Source organism: Haliotis rufescens, unplaced genomic scaffold (assembly GCF_023055435.1).
Source record: "Haliotis rufescens isolate VD_foot unplaced genomic scaffold, xgHalRufe1.0.p SCAF_2, whole genome shotgun sequence".
In the NCBI taxonomy this organism is placed as follows: domain Eukaryota; kingdom Metazoa; phylum Mollusca; class Gastropoda; order Lepetellida; family Haliotidae; genus Haliotis; species Haliotis rufescens.
The window spans coordinates 39142627-39160251 of NW_025963890.1; the positions used below are offsets into that span (position 1 = coordinate 39142627).

At 44.7% G+C, this 17625-nt stretch overlaps 1 protein-coding gene across 1 annotated transcript in view; it reads left to right on the top strand.

Annotated features, from left to right (window-relative positions):
* The window catches only part of LOC124114805, a 37866-nt gene continuing 20241 nt past the window's right edge, over positions 1-17625 (top strand). Inside the window, exons 1-4 of the mRNA XM_046475577.2 lie at positions 1-89; positions 6125-6300; positions 7265-7394; positions 15209-15229. Of these exons, the coding sequence (XP_046331533.2) occupies positions 6207-6300; positions 7265-7394; positions 15209-15229 (245 nt within the window). The 5' untranslated portion in view covers positions 1-89; positions 6125-6206. The remainder of the gene's footprint in view (positions 90-6124; positions 6301-7264; positions 7395-15208; positions 15230-17625) is intronic.

Sequence of the window (17625 nt, forward strand, 5' to 3'; positions counted from 1 at the left end):
ACGAGAGTTCAATATGGGAACAAGTTTGTGTGGACATTCAGCAGTTGTGTGTGTATCGTGCAACACTGGAGGATAGTTTCACAGACAAGGTATGTTGAAAGTAGCGTAGACTAACATGTAGTCTCAGAAAATATATATTTTTGATTGGAACAAGCTACGCCATTTAAATTGAACTGAACCTTTTCAAAATCAAGACTTGCTTCAATTAGAACTTTAATAGTGTTATATTAAGGGCAAGGCTGAAAGTAAAAGTATGTTTGAGTCAGAGTGAGTCCTGGTATGTTGTGGTCAGAGTGAGTCCTGGTATGTTGGGGTCAGAGTGAGTCCTGGTATGTTGGGGTCAGAGTGAGTCCTGGTATGTTGGGGTCAGAGTGAGTCCTGGTATGTTGGGATCAGAGTGAGTCCTGGTATGTTGGGGTCAGAGTGAGTCCTGGTATGTTGGGGTCACAATGAGTCCTGGTATGTTGGGGTCAGAGTGAGTCCTGGTGTGTTGGGGTCAGAGTGAGTCCTGGTATGTTTGGGTCAGAGTGAGTCCTGGTATGTTGGGGTAAGAGTGAGTCCTGGTATGTTGGGGTCAGAGTGAGTCCTGGTATGTTGGGGTCGGAGTGAGTCCTGGTATGTTGGGGTCAGAGTGAGTCTTGGTATGTTGGGATCGGAGTGAGTCCTGGTATGTTGGGGTCACAATGAGTCCTGGTATGTTTGGGTTAGAGTGAGTCCTGGTATGTTGGGGTCAGAGTGAGTCCTGGTATGTTGGGGTCGGAGTGAGTCCTGGTATGTTGGGGTCAGAGTGAGTCCTGGTGTGTTGGGGTATGAGTGAGTCCTGGTATGTTGCTGTCAGAGTGAGTCCTGGTATGTTGGGGTCGGAGTTGGTCCTGGTATGTTGGGGTTGGAGTGAGTCCTGGTATGTTGGGGTCAGAGTGAGTCCTGGTATGTTGGGGTCGGAGTGAGTCTTGGTATGTTGGGGTCGGAGTGAGTCCTGGTATGTTGGGGTCACAATGAGTCCTGGTATGTTTGGGTTAGAGTGAGTCCTGGTATGTTGGGGTCAGAGTGAGTCTTGGTATGTTGGGGTCGGAGTGAGTCCTGGTATGTTGGGGTCACAATGAGTCCTGGAATGTTTGGGTTAGAGTGAGTCCTGGTATGTTGGGGTCAGAGTGAGTCCTGGTATGTTGGGGTCAGAGTGAGTCCTGGTATGTTGCTGTCAGAGTGAGTCCTGGTATGTTGGGGTCAGAGTGAGTCCTGGTATGTTGGGGTCACAATGAGTCCTGGTATGTTGGGGTCAGAGTGAGTCCTGGTGTGTTGGGGTCAGAGTGAGTCCTGGTATGTTTGGGTCAGAGTGAGTCCTGGTATGTTGGGGTAAGAGTGAGTCTTGGTATGTTGTTGTCAGAGTGAGTCCTGGTATGTTGGGGTCGGAGTTGGTCCTGGTATCTTGGGGTTGGAGTTAGTCCTGGTATGTTGGGGTCAGAGTGAGTCCTGGTATGTTGGGGTCAGAGTGAGTCCTGGTATGTTTGGGTCAGAGTGAGTCCTTGTATGTTGGGGTCAGAGTGAGCCCTTGTATGTTGGGGTCAGAGTGAGTCCTTGTATGTTTGGGTCAGGGTGAGTCCTTGTATGTTGGGGTCAGGGTGAGTCCTTGTATGTTTGGGTCAGAGTGAGTCCTGGTATGTTGGGGTCAGAGTGAGTCCTGGTATGTTGGGGTCAGAGTGAGTCCTGGTATGTTGGGGTAAGAGTGAGTCCTGGTATGCTTGGGTCAGAGTGAGTCCTGGTATGCTGGGGTCAGAGTGAGTCCTGGTATGTTGGGGTCAGAGTGAGTCCTGGTATGTTTGGGTCGGAGTGAGTCCTGGTATGTTCGGGTCAGAGTGAGTCCTGGTGTGTTGGGGTAAGAGTGAGTCCTGGTATGTTGGGGTCGGAGTTGGTCCTGGTATGTTGGGGTTGGAGTGAGTCCTGGTATGTTGGGGTCAGAGTGAGTCCTGGTATGTTGGGGTCAGAGTGAGTCCTGGTATGTTTGGGTCAGAGTGAGTCCTGGTATGTTGGGGTCAGGGTGAGTCCTTGTATGTTGGGGTCAGGGTGAGTCCTTGTATGTTGGGGTCAGGGTGAGTCCTTGTATGTTGGGGTCAGGGTGAGTCCTTGTATGTTTGGGTCAGAGTGAGTCCTGGTATGTTGGGGTCAGAGTGAGTCCTGGTATGTTGGGGTCGGAGTGAGTCCTGGTATGTTGGGGTTAGAGTGAGTCCTGGTATGCTGGGGTCAGAGTGAGTCCTGGTATGCTGGGGTCGGAGTGAGTCCTGGTATGTTGCTGTCAGAGTGAGTCCTGGTATGTTGGGGTCGGAGTGAGTCCTGGTATGTTGGGGTCAGAGTGAGTCCTAGTGTGTTGGGGTATGAGTGAGTCCTGGTATGTTGCTGTCAGAGTGAGTCCTGGTATGTTGGGGTCGGAGTTGGTCCTGGTATGTTGGGGTTGGAGTGAGTCCTGGTATGTTGGGGTCAGAGTGAGTCTTGGTATGTTGGGGTCGGAGTGAGTCCTGGTATGTTGGGGTCACAATGAGTCCTGGTATGTTTGGGTTAGAGTGAGTCCTGGTATGTTGGGGTCAGAGTGAGTCCTGGTATGTTGGGGTCAGAGTGAGTCCTGGTATGTTGCTGTCAGAGTGAGTCCTGGTTTGTTGGGGTCAGAGTGAGTCCTGGTATGTTGGGGTCACAATGAGTCCTGGTATGTTGGGGTCAGAGTGAGCCCTGGTGTGTTGGGGTCAGAGTGAGTCCTTGTATGTTGGGGTCAGAGTGAGTCCTGGTATGTTGGGGTAAGAGTGAGTCCTGGTATGTTGTTGTCAGAGTGAGTCCAGGTATGTTGGGGTCGGAGTTGGTCCTGGTATCTTGGGGTTGGAGTTAGTCCTGGTATGTTGGGGTCAGAGTGAGTCCTGGTATGTTGGGGTCAGAGTGAGTCCTGGTATGTTTGGGTCAGAGTGAGTCCTTGTATGTTGGGGTCAGAGTGAGTCCTTGTATGTTGGGGTCAGAGTGAGTCCTTGTATGTTTGGGTCAGGGTGAGTCCTTGTATGTTGGGGTCAGGGTGAGTCCTTGTATGTTTGGGTCAGAGTGAGTCCTGGTAGGTTGGGGTTGGAGTGAGTCCTGGTATGTTGGGGTCAGAGTGAGTCCTGGTATGTTGGGGTCAGAGTGAGTCCTGGTATGTTTGGGTCAGAGTGAGTCCTGGTATGCTGGGGTCAGAGTGAGTCCTGGTCTGTTGGGGTCAGAGTGAGTCCTGGTATGTTGGGGTCGGAGTGAGTCCTGGTATGTTTGGGTCAGAGTGAGTCCTGGTGTGTTGGGGTAAGAGTGAGTCCTGGTACGTTGGGGTCGGAGTTGGTCCTGGTATGTTGGGGTCGGAGTGAGTCCTGGTATGTTGGGGTCAGAGTGAGTCCTGGTATGTTGGGGTCAGAGTGAGTCCTGGTATGTTTGGGTCAGAGTGAGTCCTGGTATGTTGGGGTCAGGGTGAGTCCTTGTATGTTGGGGTCAGAGTGAGTCCTTGTATGTTGGGGTCAGGGTGAGTCCTTGTATGTTGGGGTCAGGGTGAGTCCTTGTATGTTTGGGTCAGAGTGAGTCCTGGTATGTTGGGGTCAGAGTGAGTCCTGGTATGTTGGGGTCGGAGTGAGTCCTGGTATGTTGGGGTTAGAGTGAGTCCTGGTATGCTGGGGTCAGAGTGAGTCCTGGTATGCTGGGGTCAGAGTGAGTCCTGGTATGTTTGGGTCGGAGTGAGTCCTGGTATGTTTGGGTTAGAGTGAGTCCTGGTATGTTGGGGTCGGAGTGAGTCCTGGTATGTTGGGGTCAGAATGAGTCCTGGTATGTTTGGGTTAGAGTGAGTCCTGGTATGTTGGGGTCAGAGTGAGTCCTTGTATGTTGGGGTCAGAGTGAGTCCTTGTATGTTGGGGTCAGAGTGAGTCCTGGTATGTTGGGGTCAGAGTGAGCCCTGGTATGCTGGATTTTGGACTTTTCTTTGAGACCTTTTCTCAGTCAATGCTTAAAAAAACACAACATTATTTTTAAGAACATCGAGCATGCCAAGCATACAGTTCTATTTTACTACAACCTGATGACAAATTATTCATTTTGAAACTTTTAGGGAACATGCTATTATTATCCCCCGCAGAACGAAGTTGGCGGGGGATATAGAAACGGACTCCGTTTCGTTTCCGGAGCATTACTCATAAACCGTTCAATATTTTTTCATCAAACTTTGCACGTCTGTCAGGTACATGCTGAACTGATGCCTTTTGCTATTGAGCAATTTTAGAAATTTTTATTTTTTACGTTTCCATGGCAACAAGATGGACTTAGGTTCTGTGAGGGTAGGGTTCGTTTCTGGAGCATAACTCATAAACCATTCAATATTTTTTCATCAAACTTTGCAGGTCTGTCAGGTACATGCTGAACTGGTGCCTTTAGCTATTGAGAAATTTTAGAATTTTTTATTTTTTACGTTTCCAAAACGTTTAAAAAAGGTTAGGGTTTGTTTAGATTCAATTATGTCATAAATTCTGCAACAGGGGCGGGGGATATAGCCACGTTCAAGTGGCAAACTCTTGTTTTAATAATTCCAGGCCCCGCTGAATATCAAATGGTCGGGCCCAAAGCAATACCGCTAATTTTGTCCAGTGGTAGTTTTCAACGTCTTGGAAAAAGCAACATATGTGGCAGGGCTGCATTGTGGGATGGAGTTTGCAATTTTAATCACTGGAAGAACATCATTAAGAGAGGGGAGACTATGCTTGTCTGTTACCTAGTTTCAGTATTTGTCTGGATGCGGAAATGAATGCTTTGTGTAAAACTTTGTTTAATTAATTAGGGTAATCATCAAACTTTAGATTGGTATACCGCATAAAATGTCAGTTTGCAAATGAATGATTTTCGTCAGGAGTTGAGTTCCCTTTCAGTTAGTCAATGTTGTTTTATGTTAGAGCTTTATCGCAGTAGCCTGTGTCTGGGCCAGGAAAATCAGTGGTTGATTGAGCGATGATCCACATCATCAGGGCATGACAACAAACATTCTGCCAGGTCAAACATTGTAGCCATGCTTGACAGTCTGCCAGGTCAAACATTGTAGCCATCCTTGAGAGTCTGCCAGGTCAAACATTGTTGCCATCCTTGAGAGTCTGCCAGGTCAAACATTGTCGCAATCCTTGATAGTCTGCCAGGTCAAACATTGTCGCCATCCTTGAGAGTCTGCCAGGTCAAACATTGTCGCCATCCTTGAGAGTCTGCCAGGTCAAACATTGTCGCCATCCTTGAGAGTCTGCCAGGTCAAACATTGTAGCCATCCTTGAGAGTCTGCCAGGTCAAATATTGTAGCCATCCTTGAGAGTCTGCCGGGTCAAACATTGTAGCCATCCTTGAGAGTCTGCCAGGTCAAACATTGTAGCCATCCTTGAGAGTCTGCCGGGTCAAACATTGTATCCATCCTTGATAGTCTGCCAGGTCAAACATTGTATTCATCCTTGATAGTCTGCCGGGTCAAACATTGTAGCCATCCTTGAGAGTCTGCCAGGTCAAACATTGTAGCCATGCTTGATAGTCTGCCAGGTCAAACATTGTATCCATCCTGGAGAGTCTGCCAGGTCAAACATTGTACCCATCCTTGATAGTCTGCCAGGTCAAACATTGTCACCATCCTTGAGAGTCTGCCAGGTCAAACATTGTAGCCATCCATGAGAGTCTGCCAGGTCAAACATTGTAGCCATCCTTGAGAGTCTGCCAGGTCAAACATTGTTGCCATCCTTGAGAGTCTGCCAGGTCAAACATTGTAGCCATGCTTGATAGTCTGCCAGGTCAAACATTGTCGCCATCCTTGAGAGTCTGCCAGGTCAAACATAGTAGCCATCCTTGAGAGTCTGCCAGGTCAAACATTGTATCCATCCTTGATAGTCTGCCAGGTCAAACATTGGCGCCATCCTTGAGAGTCTGCTGGTCAAACATTGTAGACATCCTTGATAGTCTGAGTGGGGTATCCATGTTAAACTGCAGTATTGTATCTCATTGGACTTGCACAATTAGACACAGACACACATGCATGCACGTATCTATATAAGTGCAATAATCTTGAATGTAATGTAAAACTGCATTTCACCTCACCTGGGACCCCTGTCTGCTGTTGTAGCCTCACCTGTATTGTGTGGAGACCCCTGTCTGCTGTTGTAGCCTCACCTGTATTGGGCTGGGTCCTGGATACACCATCTACAATGAGGGTTCTGGTGCTGCTTCTCTGTGTCTGGTGCAGCTACAGTCAGCAGGGGACAGAATGGTCCACCTCCAGCCCAGGGGAGACTAGATCAGGTAAGTGTGGTGTCATGTGACATGGCCCAGTACACAAGTATATATTATGATATGGTCATTGTGTGTACTTTTTAGATATAATGCATACAGTTGTTTATGTGTTGTTTAATGCCACACTCAAATTCTGACACGCGATCTTTACAGAGCTAGAAGCTCAAGTACAACTACTTGGATCTACCTAATGTATGTACCCATGTCATATAGGACATTGGGTAATAATTGTGACAATATCAGCCAGTTAAAATATACAGAGGTAAAAAGGATTACTCATAAATACTACAGCCTGAAGTTTAATGCTGTGTTCAACAAGACATGTACATGGGCATTTTGTTAGTATCTGGTGTGTCCTTAACTGCACAGCCAAATAATCCCTGGATTACTTCATAAAATATCTCATATCAAATGCAAACTTTCCCTTCTATCTGGTCGGCATTGGTCGTCATTGGTTACAATCCCAAATTTGCCCTGATGTTTCTAGGTTTGTCAGCACCATTCCCTTGCTCGTGGGTTTCACAAAAATGGTAACCGTGTAACACCTACATCACTTTGGGCTTTCCTCCCCCATTAAGCTAGAGCACCATGATATGACTGGAATACTGTTCAGATAAAAGCAACAAAATAAATTCCGTAATCATAGGAAATCTCAGCTGAAAACAGAGCAATGGTAGGTTGTACAGCTTTTGATTATTGCATATTTCGCATTCCCTGGTTGCCTGTGAAGATCCAGGTTAGAATAAATCTTCAGCAACCCATGCTTGTCCCTAGAGGTGACTTACTGGATCGATTGGTCCGGCTCGTTGACTTGATCAATTCGTGTCATCGTATCCTAATTTAGTAGATTCATGCTCTTGTCAATCCCTTGATTGTCTGGTCCAGACTCGATTATTTTCACACCGCCGTCATAGAGCTGGAACATTGCTGAGTGCGGTATTAAATAACAATAATGAAATCAAATCCTTCCCAGGAAAACCCAAGCTTGTGGATGCATTCAGCTGTTGTGTGGACAACTGGGAGAGCATGCTATGTACCTGGGAGCTTGGTCAGAACCTCATCTTCAATGATTCAGTCACAGTTCGGCTCAAGTGGGCAATAATGTAAGTACAGCTTCATCTCAGCTTTCTGTGACTGATCATAGGCAACAAAGGGCAAAAGGAAGGAACACACTACTTGTTTATTTACCCGACCTCCTGAACTTTAGACTTGGTAACCTCTCAGAGATCCTGTATCTGGTTTCTGATCTCCTGGAGTGAAACTCGGTCACCTCTCAGAGATCCTGTATCTGGTTTCTGATCTCCTGGAGTGAAACTCGGTCACCTCTCAGAGATCCTGTATCTGGTTTCTGATCTCCTGAAGTGAAGACTCGGTCACCTCTCAGAGATCCTGTATCTGGATTCTGATCTCCTGAAGTGAAGACTCGGTCACCTCTCAGAGATCATGTATCTGGATTCTGATCTCCTGAAGTGAAGACTCGGTCACCTCTCAGAGATCATGTATCTGGTTTCTGATCTCCTGAAGTGAAGACTTGTCACCTCTCAGAGATCATGTATCTGGTTTCTGATCTCCTGAAGTGAAGACTCGGTCACCTCTCAGAGATCATGTATCTGGTTTCTGATCTCCTGAAGTGAAGACTTGTCACCTCTCAGAGATCATGTATCTGGTTTCTGATCTCCTGAAGTGAAGACTCAGTCACCTCTCAGAGATCATGTATCTGGTTTCTGATCTCCTGAAGTGAAGACTTGTCACCTCTCAGAGATCATGTATCTGGTTTCTGATCTCCTGAAGTGAAGACTCAGTCACCTCTCAGAGATCATGTATCTGGTTTCTGATCTCCTGAAGTGAAGACTTGGTCACCTCTCAGAGATCATGTATGTCCATGGATTCTGATCTCCTAAAAGGAAGACTCGGTCACCTCTCAGAGATCATGTATGTCCATGGATTCTGATCTCCTGAAGTGAAGACTCGGTCACCTCTCAGAGATCATGTATGTCCGTGGATTCTGATCTCCTAAAAGGAAGACTTGGTCACCTCTCAGAGATCATGTATGTCCGTGGATTCTGATCTCCTGAAGTGAAGACTTGGTCACCTCTCAGAGATCATGTATGTCCGTGGATTCTGATCTCCTGAAGTGAAGACTCGGTCACCTCTCAGAGATCATGTATGTCCGTGGATTCTGATCTCCTAAAAGGAAGATTTGGTCACCACTCAGAGATCATGTATGTCCGTGGATTCTGATCTCTTGAAGTAAAGACTTGGTCACCTCTCAGAGATCATGTATGTCCATGGATTCTGATCTCCTGAAGTGAAGACTCGGTCACCTCTCAGAGATCATGTATGTCCGTGGATTCTGATCTCCTAAAAGGAAGACTTGGTCACCTCTCAGAGATCATGTATGTCCGTGGATTCTGATCTCCTGAAGTGAAGACTTGGTCACCTCTCAGAGATCATGTATGTCCGTGGATTCTGATCTCCTGAAGTGAAGACTCGGTCACCTCTCAGAGATCATGTATGTCCGTGGATTCTGATCTCCTAAAAGGAAGATTTGGTCACCACTCAGAGATCATGTATGTCCGTGGATTCTGATCTCTTGAAGTAAAGACTTGGTCACCTCTCAGAGATCATGTATGTCCATGGATTCTGATCTCTTGAAGTAAAGACTCGGTCACCTCTCAGAGATCATGTATGTCCATGGATTCTGATCTCTTGAAGTAAAGACTTGGTCACCTCTCAGAGATTATGTATGTCCGTGGATTCTGATCTCCTGAAGTGAAGACTTGGTCACCTCTCAGAGATCATGTATGTCCGTGGATTCTGATCTCCTGAAGTGAAGACTCGGTCACCTCTCAGAGATCATGTATGTCCGTGGATTCTGATCTCCTAAAAGGAAGACTTGGTCACCACTCAGAGATCATGTATGTCCGTGGATTCTGATCTCTTGAAGTAAAGACTTGGTCACCTCTCAGAGATCATGTATGTCCGTGGATTCTGATCTCTTGAAGTAAAGACTCGGTCACCTCTCAGAGATCATGTATGTCCATGGATTCTGATCTCTTGAAGTAAAGACTTGGTCACCTCTCAGAGATCATGTATGTCCGTGGATTCTGATCTCTTGAAGTAAAGTCGTCACGATATGGCTGAAATACTGCCGATGTGACGTTAAATCTTAACTCACTCACTCTTGAAGTAAAGACTTGGTGGCCTCTCAGAGATCATGTATGCATCTGGCTTCTGATCTTACTAAGTGCATACTCAGACTTTTTTCAAAGATTATGCAATGCTGAAAATGGCACTCATTACAATTATCATTGATGCTATTCTATTTGTATAAGATGTCATAAAGTTTATAGTCATATTTATATTTCATATTGTATTTTCCATAATTCATGTATTCTAATTCTCTTTTGTCACAATTTTGAATTCAAATTTCATATCCTAATTCTGTTTATACTAGAGGTACAACTAGATTTCACATTTAATCATCTTTTATAGGTTCTACTAGATTCCACATTTGATCATTCAAACTAGATTCCACATTTGATCGTTCTGTTTATAGGTTCTACAAGATTCCACTTTTGATTATTCTGTTTTTAGGTTCTACTAGATTCCACATTTGATCATTCTAACTGTTTATAGGTTTTACTAGATTCCACATTTGATCATTCTAACTGTTTATAGGTTCTACTAGATTCCACATTTGATCATTCTAACTGTTTATAGGTTCTACTAGATTCCACATTTGATCATTCTAACTGTTTATAGGTTCTACTAGATTCCACATTTGATCATTCTAACTGTTTATAGGTTCTACTAGATTCCACATTTGATCATTCTAACTGTTTATAGGTTCTACAAGATTCCATATTATTTAATATTTGATCATCTTTAACTGCAGGGATTTATCCAGGAGTTTCAGCAAGTTTCATGTGGTAGGCAAATTGGTAATAATATTATTGTGAACAAACATGTTTTACAAGTCATTAAATTCTTATGAATCCTGTACCTCTATTACATCATTGCCGAATTCCTGTATTTTGGCTGCAATCACACTAAACTAAAGTCCTCATCACTGTCTACTATACAATAATTGGTTGGACGCGCAATATCACCAAACAGCCCACAGCGCTCTCATTCGTGAAGGCAGGAAACAACTCACTTCTTTCCTGTGTGTGCTAGAGTCAACAATGCCTCTCCTACTGTTCTTCTCTTGCACTTAGTAGTAACAGTTTTTAAAACTTCTACTATAAAAATAGTAGTCTTATTGTGTTGGTGTTTTTTGATGGCGTCATCTCCTCATTCAGCATGTCACAATGTGGCCGCCATACGATTACAAGCGACCTTCATACAGCCTGTTGAAGCCTTTGGTGAATCTCACCGAGTCTCTCACTATAGGGCCATGAGGAAGGACGTGGACAAGAGAAAGTTGGTGATATAATGTCTCAATCTGATATGTCATCTACACCACCGCCTGATCAACCGACATTCCTATCAGTCTGTTGAGTGAGTGAGTGAGTGAGTTGGTTTAACGCTGCCTTTAACAGTATTACAGTTATAACACGGCGTGTCAGCTTAATGTGGGAGGAAAGCCTGAAGTATGCAGGTCTCAGATGTTTACCACTCTGGTGAAAGCCACAAGCACGGGTATGTTACTGACAAACCTAGAAACATAATCGAGGCGAACTAGGATTTGAACCCAAGATCATAGGTTTCTGGAGTGCCCAAGGGACGCAACACTGCACAGCGAATTGCGGCGCCTTAGAATCCTCTGGCCCAGAGGCCACACGGTGGCATGTTCCTGTCAGAGCTACATGTACGTCCGTCTTCTTCTGCCAGCGCTACAGCCACACGGCCACCAGATGGGGTTATATAACCCTACCATCTGTCCAACTGACCCCACAGGATGCTCGCCCGTCACGGTCACCAGGGGTCTCCCACGTCTCTTGAAGATGTCTATTATCAGGTTGAAAATTTCCCACCGTGGGAATTTGGTACTCCTCTTTCTTTCGTGGATCTTCTGAACTCCCTGTACCATTTCATGCAGCACCTGCCTCCCCGTACATAGCAGTCTAGTCCTCAAAGGACGGAATATGCGGGTTGCCATGCCCCTGTTGCATCAACATTTATCAGACTTTGTCGTTGCTGAGCTACACACATGGGATTATCGATCAAGCCACGGACAATCTACATAAACTTCAGCATGACGGAAGACTCCCGAATTTGAAGGAGTTATACCGGACGCATGACTTGCCATTCCCTGATTAAATGGTTTCTATGATGACCCTCTCAAGCTGGTCAAAAATCACAACATGAGATTACCCTTACCTGACTAGTCACGTTAATGGTCTATCAACTGTCAACAGATATTCACTGGAAATTGGTGCTTATATCATTTGGTTTGTGGCTGGAGTCTGTCATGCCATATCGCCTTTCGCAATCATCCCATGACGATGTCCCGGCACATATCCCCCTTATCTATCCGTGTAGATCAAGTGTTAAGAACAGGAACTGCTTACCTTGCAAGTTTAGACGTCTTCTCAAATCATCTGGATGCAACATCAGCAGCTCCTGTCACAGATCAGATCTAGGGCTGTTTTAATTCAGGCCAAGAAGATGGTGATATTTACTAATCAAATTGGGAAGATTGTTGATGAGGTCAGACAAGACACAGCTGAGTGTGTCTACCATCAACTTAGGGGTCAAAGCTCATGCATCATCCAAACGACCAAGAGACCAATCCAGAGATACTTCCTTAGGTGCATCAACCAGGAAGTTTGTTCCACGAATCTTTTCAATCTTTCCAACAAAAGATCATTGCATCGGGAGGTTGCAGGGACAGTGGATGACTCTTCCTCGCTCCCCTTTCAGTCACAAACCCTATTGATTTGACTATGTCTACAGATTACGATCTACGACTACTGCCCTGCAACCAAACACCGACCATGGGTCCAGTGGAGGGACGTCTGTTTTTTATGCCACCTAGACATATCTCACGTCTACAAGTTACACTTCTGTACCCGTCCACTTCTTGTGTCCAGAACCCGGGGTCGCAGATTCCCTCTGGAAAGAACAAAACTAAGTGCAGCAGATCTTGCAATCAACACATTGCTGGACAAATGAGGAATTTGTGTACTCAAAGACACGTAAGCAAGGGATTTTATTCACCAGTATTCTTGGTAACGAAACAAAATACCACCGAAATGATTATCGATCTCAAGAAGCTGAACAAATTCTTCCTGATCCCTTCTTCAAAATTCCACAAAGGGAGAGTGGCTTTTCAGTATTGATCTACAACATGCTTACTCAACATACCAATCGATCAGTCGTCACGAAATCATCTCTTTTGCAGTAAATGGGCATGTTATGAGTTCAGGGTTCTCCCGTTCAGGATCTCAATTGTGCTGTAGTTGTTCACCAGAATAACGGCACCTAGTGATCACTTTTGCCCATCTTCATCTGGTTTACCTACATGGATATTTAGATGATTTCCTGGCAGCAGACCAGGACAAGTCTCAATTGTGTCAGAATCAAACTTTTCTGTCGGAACACACACCCTTTCAGGACCTCATTTACATCAGAGCCTGTTTCCTTCCTCACAAGGGCATTGTCTGTCCACCAGAAGATCATTTTGTTCCATGCTCCTCATGATCAACTAACCCAGCCGATCAGATGTTGGATGTCCCTCTTCTGAAGGCAAACCTCTCTCCAGGATCTGACTTCCAGAGGAAGGTTACAAGCCTGGATGTCCTCTACAAGCCTGGATCAATGATCTTCAGGATCAGTTCCTGAACACCTGGGTTCCTATACCGAACACCTTCCAACACCTCCTCCTTTGGTGGACTCATCGTCATCATGTCATGAAGACTGTTATAGGATAGTGTTCTGTCCATGAGATAAGGGCACTGGCCCCACAAGTCTTGCGTCATAGACTTCGGTTTCCTTGGAAGAAGACGTTGCAGGCTGACAATGGGGATCTTAGAACACCTTCACTAGCCTTCATCTACGTGGCATACAGCCTGATTTTCAGGGAATCTATTCTCTAGGCCCTGTTGTTGTGGCTCAGGCAATTACCAGACAATTCCCTTTTACGGAAAAAGAGTGGGGTGGGGCCATATGAACTGCAAGGGCGTCCTAGGGCAGAAATGACGCCATTTAGACCGGAAGTGACGTCAAAACCGGAAGTTAAAGTTAGAATTAAACATAATGATATCCAAGAGAGTACGAGGATAATCATTAAAAGGTATATCAGCAATATAACGGTTGTTTTAGAGAGAGTATCACATATTGACTGATTATTCCACTTCACAATTTTCAAGTCCTCTCGAAGTCATTCAATGGATGTCAACTCTTTGGGATCTGAAGCAGATTTATATGATGAAATTACAGGAGGTTTATAGGGATTGCTGTCAACTATACAGGGAGTGTACTGGAGGCAGAACCCGTCTTCCCTCTGGCATATTCTGGTAATGATGTAATAGAGGTAGAGGATTCGTCAGAATTATGAAACAATAGTTATCATTTTTAATAATTCTAAGAATAATACCTCTATTAAATCAGAAATACTCCCTCCCACCTCCCCCATCATCTGTCTCTAGTTGATTAATGTTTGGAAAGAAGTGAGGTTTATCCCTCCTTCACGCACGAGAGTGCTGTTGGGTGCTACTGCAGGTACAGCTAATTATTGTATAGCTGACAGTGAAGAGGACTTATGTAGAAATTCTGAAAGTTCAGTTTAGCATGATTGCAGCCAAAATACATGGTAATGATGTAATAATAGAGGTAGTATTCTTAGAATTATTAACAATGATAATCATTGTTTGATTTTCCCTAACTACGGTGGTATTATCACATTGCACTTAATGATGTAAAACTAAATATAATACCTTTTCCTTTTTTGGTCCTGTTAAGTGAAATATATTTCACATTTATAAATATTTATAAACCTCAGAGTGTTCATTTGTATTGATCGTTAGGTTTCTTCAAACTTGAGAAAGACCCACATGAGGTTTTACTTGCGTAGAAAGCCCGGGACTTACTGTGGAAGACCCGGGGACTTGATTTTCCTCGTTATAAAAAGTTACATATTTCAGATCAAGTCCCTGGGTCTTCCACAGTAAGTCCCCAGGACTTCCATGCCCTTTATTTTTTAAAAAACCCACAATACTAGATTTTCTTCACTTTAATTGAAGTTGACATTTACAATGATATTCTTTGCAGGCCCCCGGGCCGTTCTTCGTCACAGTCATCTGCATTTTTAGTTTTCGTTTGTGTGAGAAATAAATCATCACCTTCCTCTCTCTCCCACATCTTGCCACTAAATGAAACTCGACTGTAAGCTGTCCACATTATGACGGAGACGCTCACGGGCAATGCGTGCGTGCACGACCAGCACGTGCATGACACCTGTAGTCGTCACTCAACATAACTCACGGATGCGTTTATAGTCTCGTTATATCGCATATATAGATCCTCGTTATTGCGTTTCTCAATTAGAATTAACTTTGTCGGTTTATAAGTCAGATAAAACACTTATCCTCGGTTTTGGTTGAAAATGTAAACCCGCCTGGTCGGAAAGATCCTGCGGGCCCTTAGGATCGTCTCTCCCAGGCGGGTTTACATTTTCAACCAAAACCAAGGAACGTGTTTTATCCTTCACTTAAAACTATTCTAACCATAATTGGTCAGTGTTTTTATTCCCACTTTGAAATATTTCCTTTGACCTTGGTTCAATTATCAGCCTCTGACAATACCCTGAAATGTTGATAAGTTACACTAGAACTTACAGCAGTTGGTAACACATTAAGTTAAACCCACAGTATTATCACTCATCACTAGTTTAGTCCTCAGTGTTCTATGATTAACTCCTATGCTTGAGGTAGATATAACAGACGTTTGATGAGTAGTGTTGATGCTCTAGGCACAGGTCTGGGAAACCAAGGTATGTTCTACTTACCATGTACCTCTTCATCTGCTTACATCTGGTGTATGGCTTCATCTTTTACTTGGTGGTGCACAAGAAATTAACATTCGCATATTTTCTTTCACATTTTACGCAATGCATCTCGGGGCACGAGTGGTCCAGTCATCTAAAGTGCCTCAATTCGCTGTGCAGATTTGCGGCCCTTGAGTGTGTCAGAAATACAGGACTGTGGGTTCGAATCCTGCTTCACATTCTTTATGCTTTTTGGTTTGTCAGCACCATACCCGTACTAAAGGATTAAATGTCTTAAGACCTTCATAACATCCCACATCAAGCTGTTACAACAAAGGCATTCAAAGCTGCATTAAACCCAACTCATTCATGCACCTGGTTTTGATCAACTTAGTGGTTGGTGTTCATTTTCTTAAAGTCATCAGGAGGGATGATGGTGAGAGAGAGGGAGAGAGGGAGAGGGAGAGGGAGAGGGAGAGGAGGCTATTGAAAGATGGTAGGGTTAAGAGCCATTGAGGGGGAGGAGGCTATTGAAAGATGGTAGGGTTAAGAGCTATTGAGGGGGAGGAGGCCATTGAAAAATGGTAGGGTTAAGAGCCATTGAGGGGTAGGAGGCTATTGAAAGATGGTAGGGTTAAGAGCTATTGAGGGGGAGGAGGCTATTGAAAGATGGTAGGGTTAAGAGCCATTGAGGGGGAGGAGGCTATTGAAAGATGGTAGGGTTAAGAGCCATTGAGGGGGAGGAGGCTATTGAAAGATGGTAGGGTTAAGAGCTATTGAGGGAGAGGAGGCTATTGAAAGATGGTAGGGTTAAGAGCTATTGAGGGGGAGGAGGCTATTGAAAGATGGTAGGGTTAAGAGCTATTGAGGGGGAGGAGGCTATTGAAAGATGGTAGGGTTAAGAGCCATTGAGGGGGAGGAGGCTATTGAAAGATGGTAGGGTTAAGAGCTATTGAGGGAGAGGAGGCTATTGAAAGATGGTAGGGTTAAGAGCTATTGAGGGGGAGGAGGCTATTGAAAGATGGTAGGGTTAAGAGCTATTGAGGGGGAGGAGGCTACTGAAAGATGGTAGGGTTAAGAGCTATTTGCGTCATTTTCACTATTGAAAACAGTTTAACACCAACATCGAAAACAGTTGCAATATCAACAAACCATCTCTCCATCGAGCGGCCATTTCACAAACGGGCTTCAGTGTAATATGCCTCGTGTAACAAAAACGCAGGTCACAATACAGTCTTGTCTTTCAGTATGACTCCATGACTACCTTGCATGATCCCAAGCACTACAAACTTTCACACCATAAATTTCATTGAACACCTCCTCTTCAGCTTCGTCACAGCTTTTTCATCTTCATTCCAAACACATCACTCATTTCTAGGAAGGTTGGATGCCTAGGTATGGTAGATGTTTGGTATCCCGACATCCCATGATATGGCCATTACCTAACATTCTTAACTCCTGGCAAGGATATATTTGGAATATTTAACTGTGTGCGACCTTGTATTTGTTTAATCAGTTTTGCATCAATACCACCGAGGGATAACAATACATGGTCTGTGAGAAATCAAAGATGGGGTACCTGCCAGATTCTCTGCAGTGAAACCATTCCTGCTTTTAATATCATTGGTTAAACATTTACCAGGCAAATCTAACAGCTTTAGGCTACTTCCTCATGTTGAATCCTTTAATTATTTTCGACTCCGTGGGGATTCCGGGTCATTCTGATCACTAATACCTCATGCTTGTCATCAGAGACATGATGCCCTAAAGCCATGGATTGTGGTTCTTGCTAAGCTTTCAGTCACTAGTTTACCATATCCTGCCTTGATCAGTTACAGGCCACTGTAATATAGCGGGAATATTGATGACAGAGGTATTAAACAACATTCACCCACCCACGTATAAACAAAATATGACCCTTTGGGACCCTAGATAGATTGGTAGAACAAGCGTCCTGGTTGAATGAGGCAACGGAATGGATTGGATGGTCAGAATCGCTGTCCTGGGACCGGTTGTTTGAGGCAAATGACTGGATCAGATGGTCAGACTCGGTGTCCTGGTTGTATGAGGCAACTGAATGGATCGGATGGTCAGACTCAGTGTCCTGGTTGTGTGAGGCAACGGAATGGATCGGATGGTCAGGCTCGGTGTCTTGGTTTTATGAGGCAACTGACTGGATCGGATGGTCAGACTCAGTGTCCTGGTTGTATGAGGCAAATGACTGGATCAGATTGTCAGACTTGCTGTCCTGGTTGTAGGAAGCAACTGACTGGATTGGATGGTCAGGCTCGGTGTCCTGGAAGATTGCATGTTATTCTATCACGTAGGCATGGAACATCGTTCATGATATCAATCAGTGGTGTATCTGGTCCAGACTTGATTATGTATATGACACTGTCATA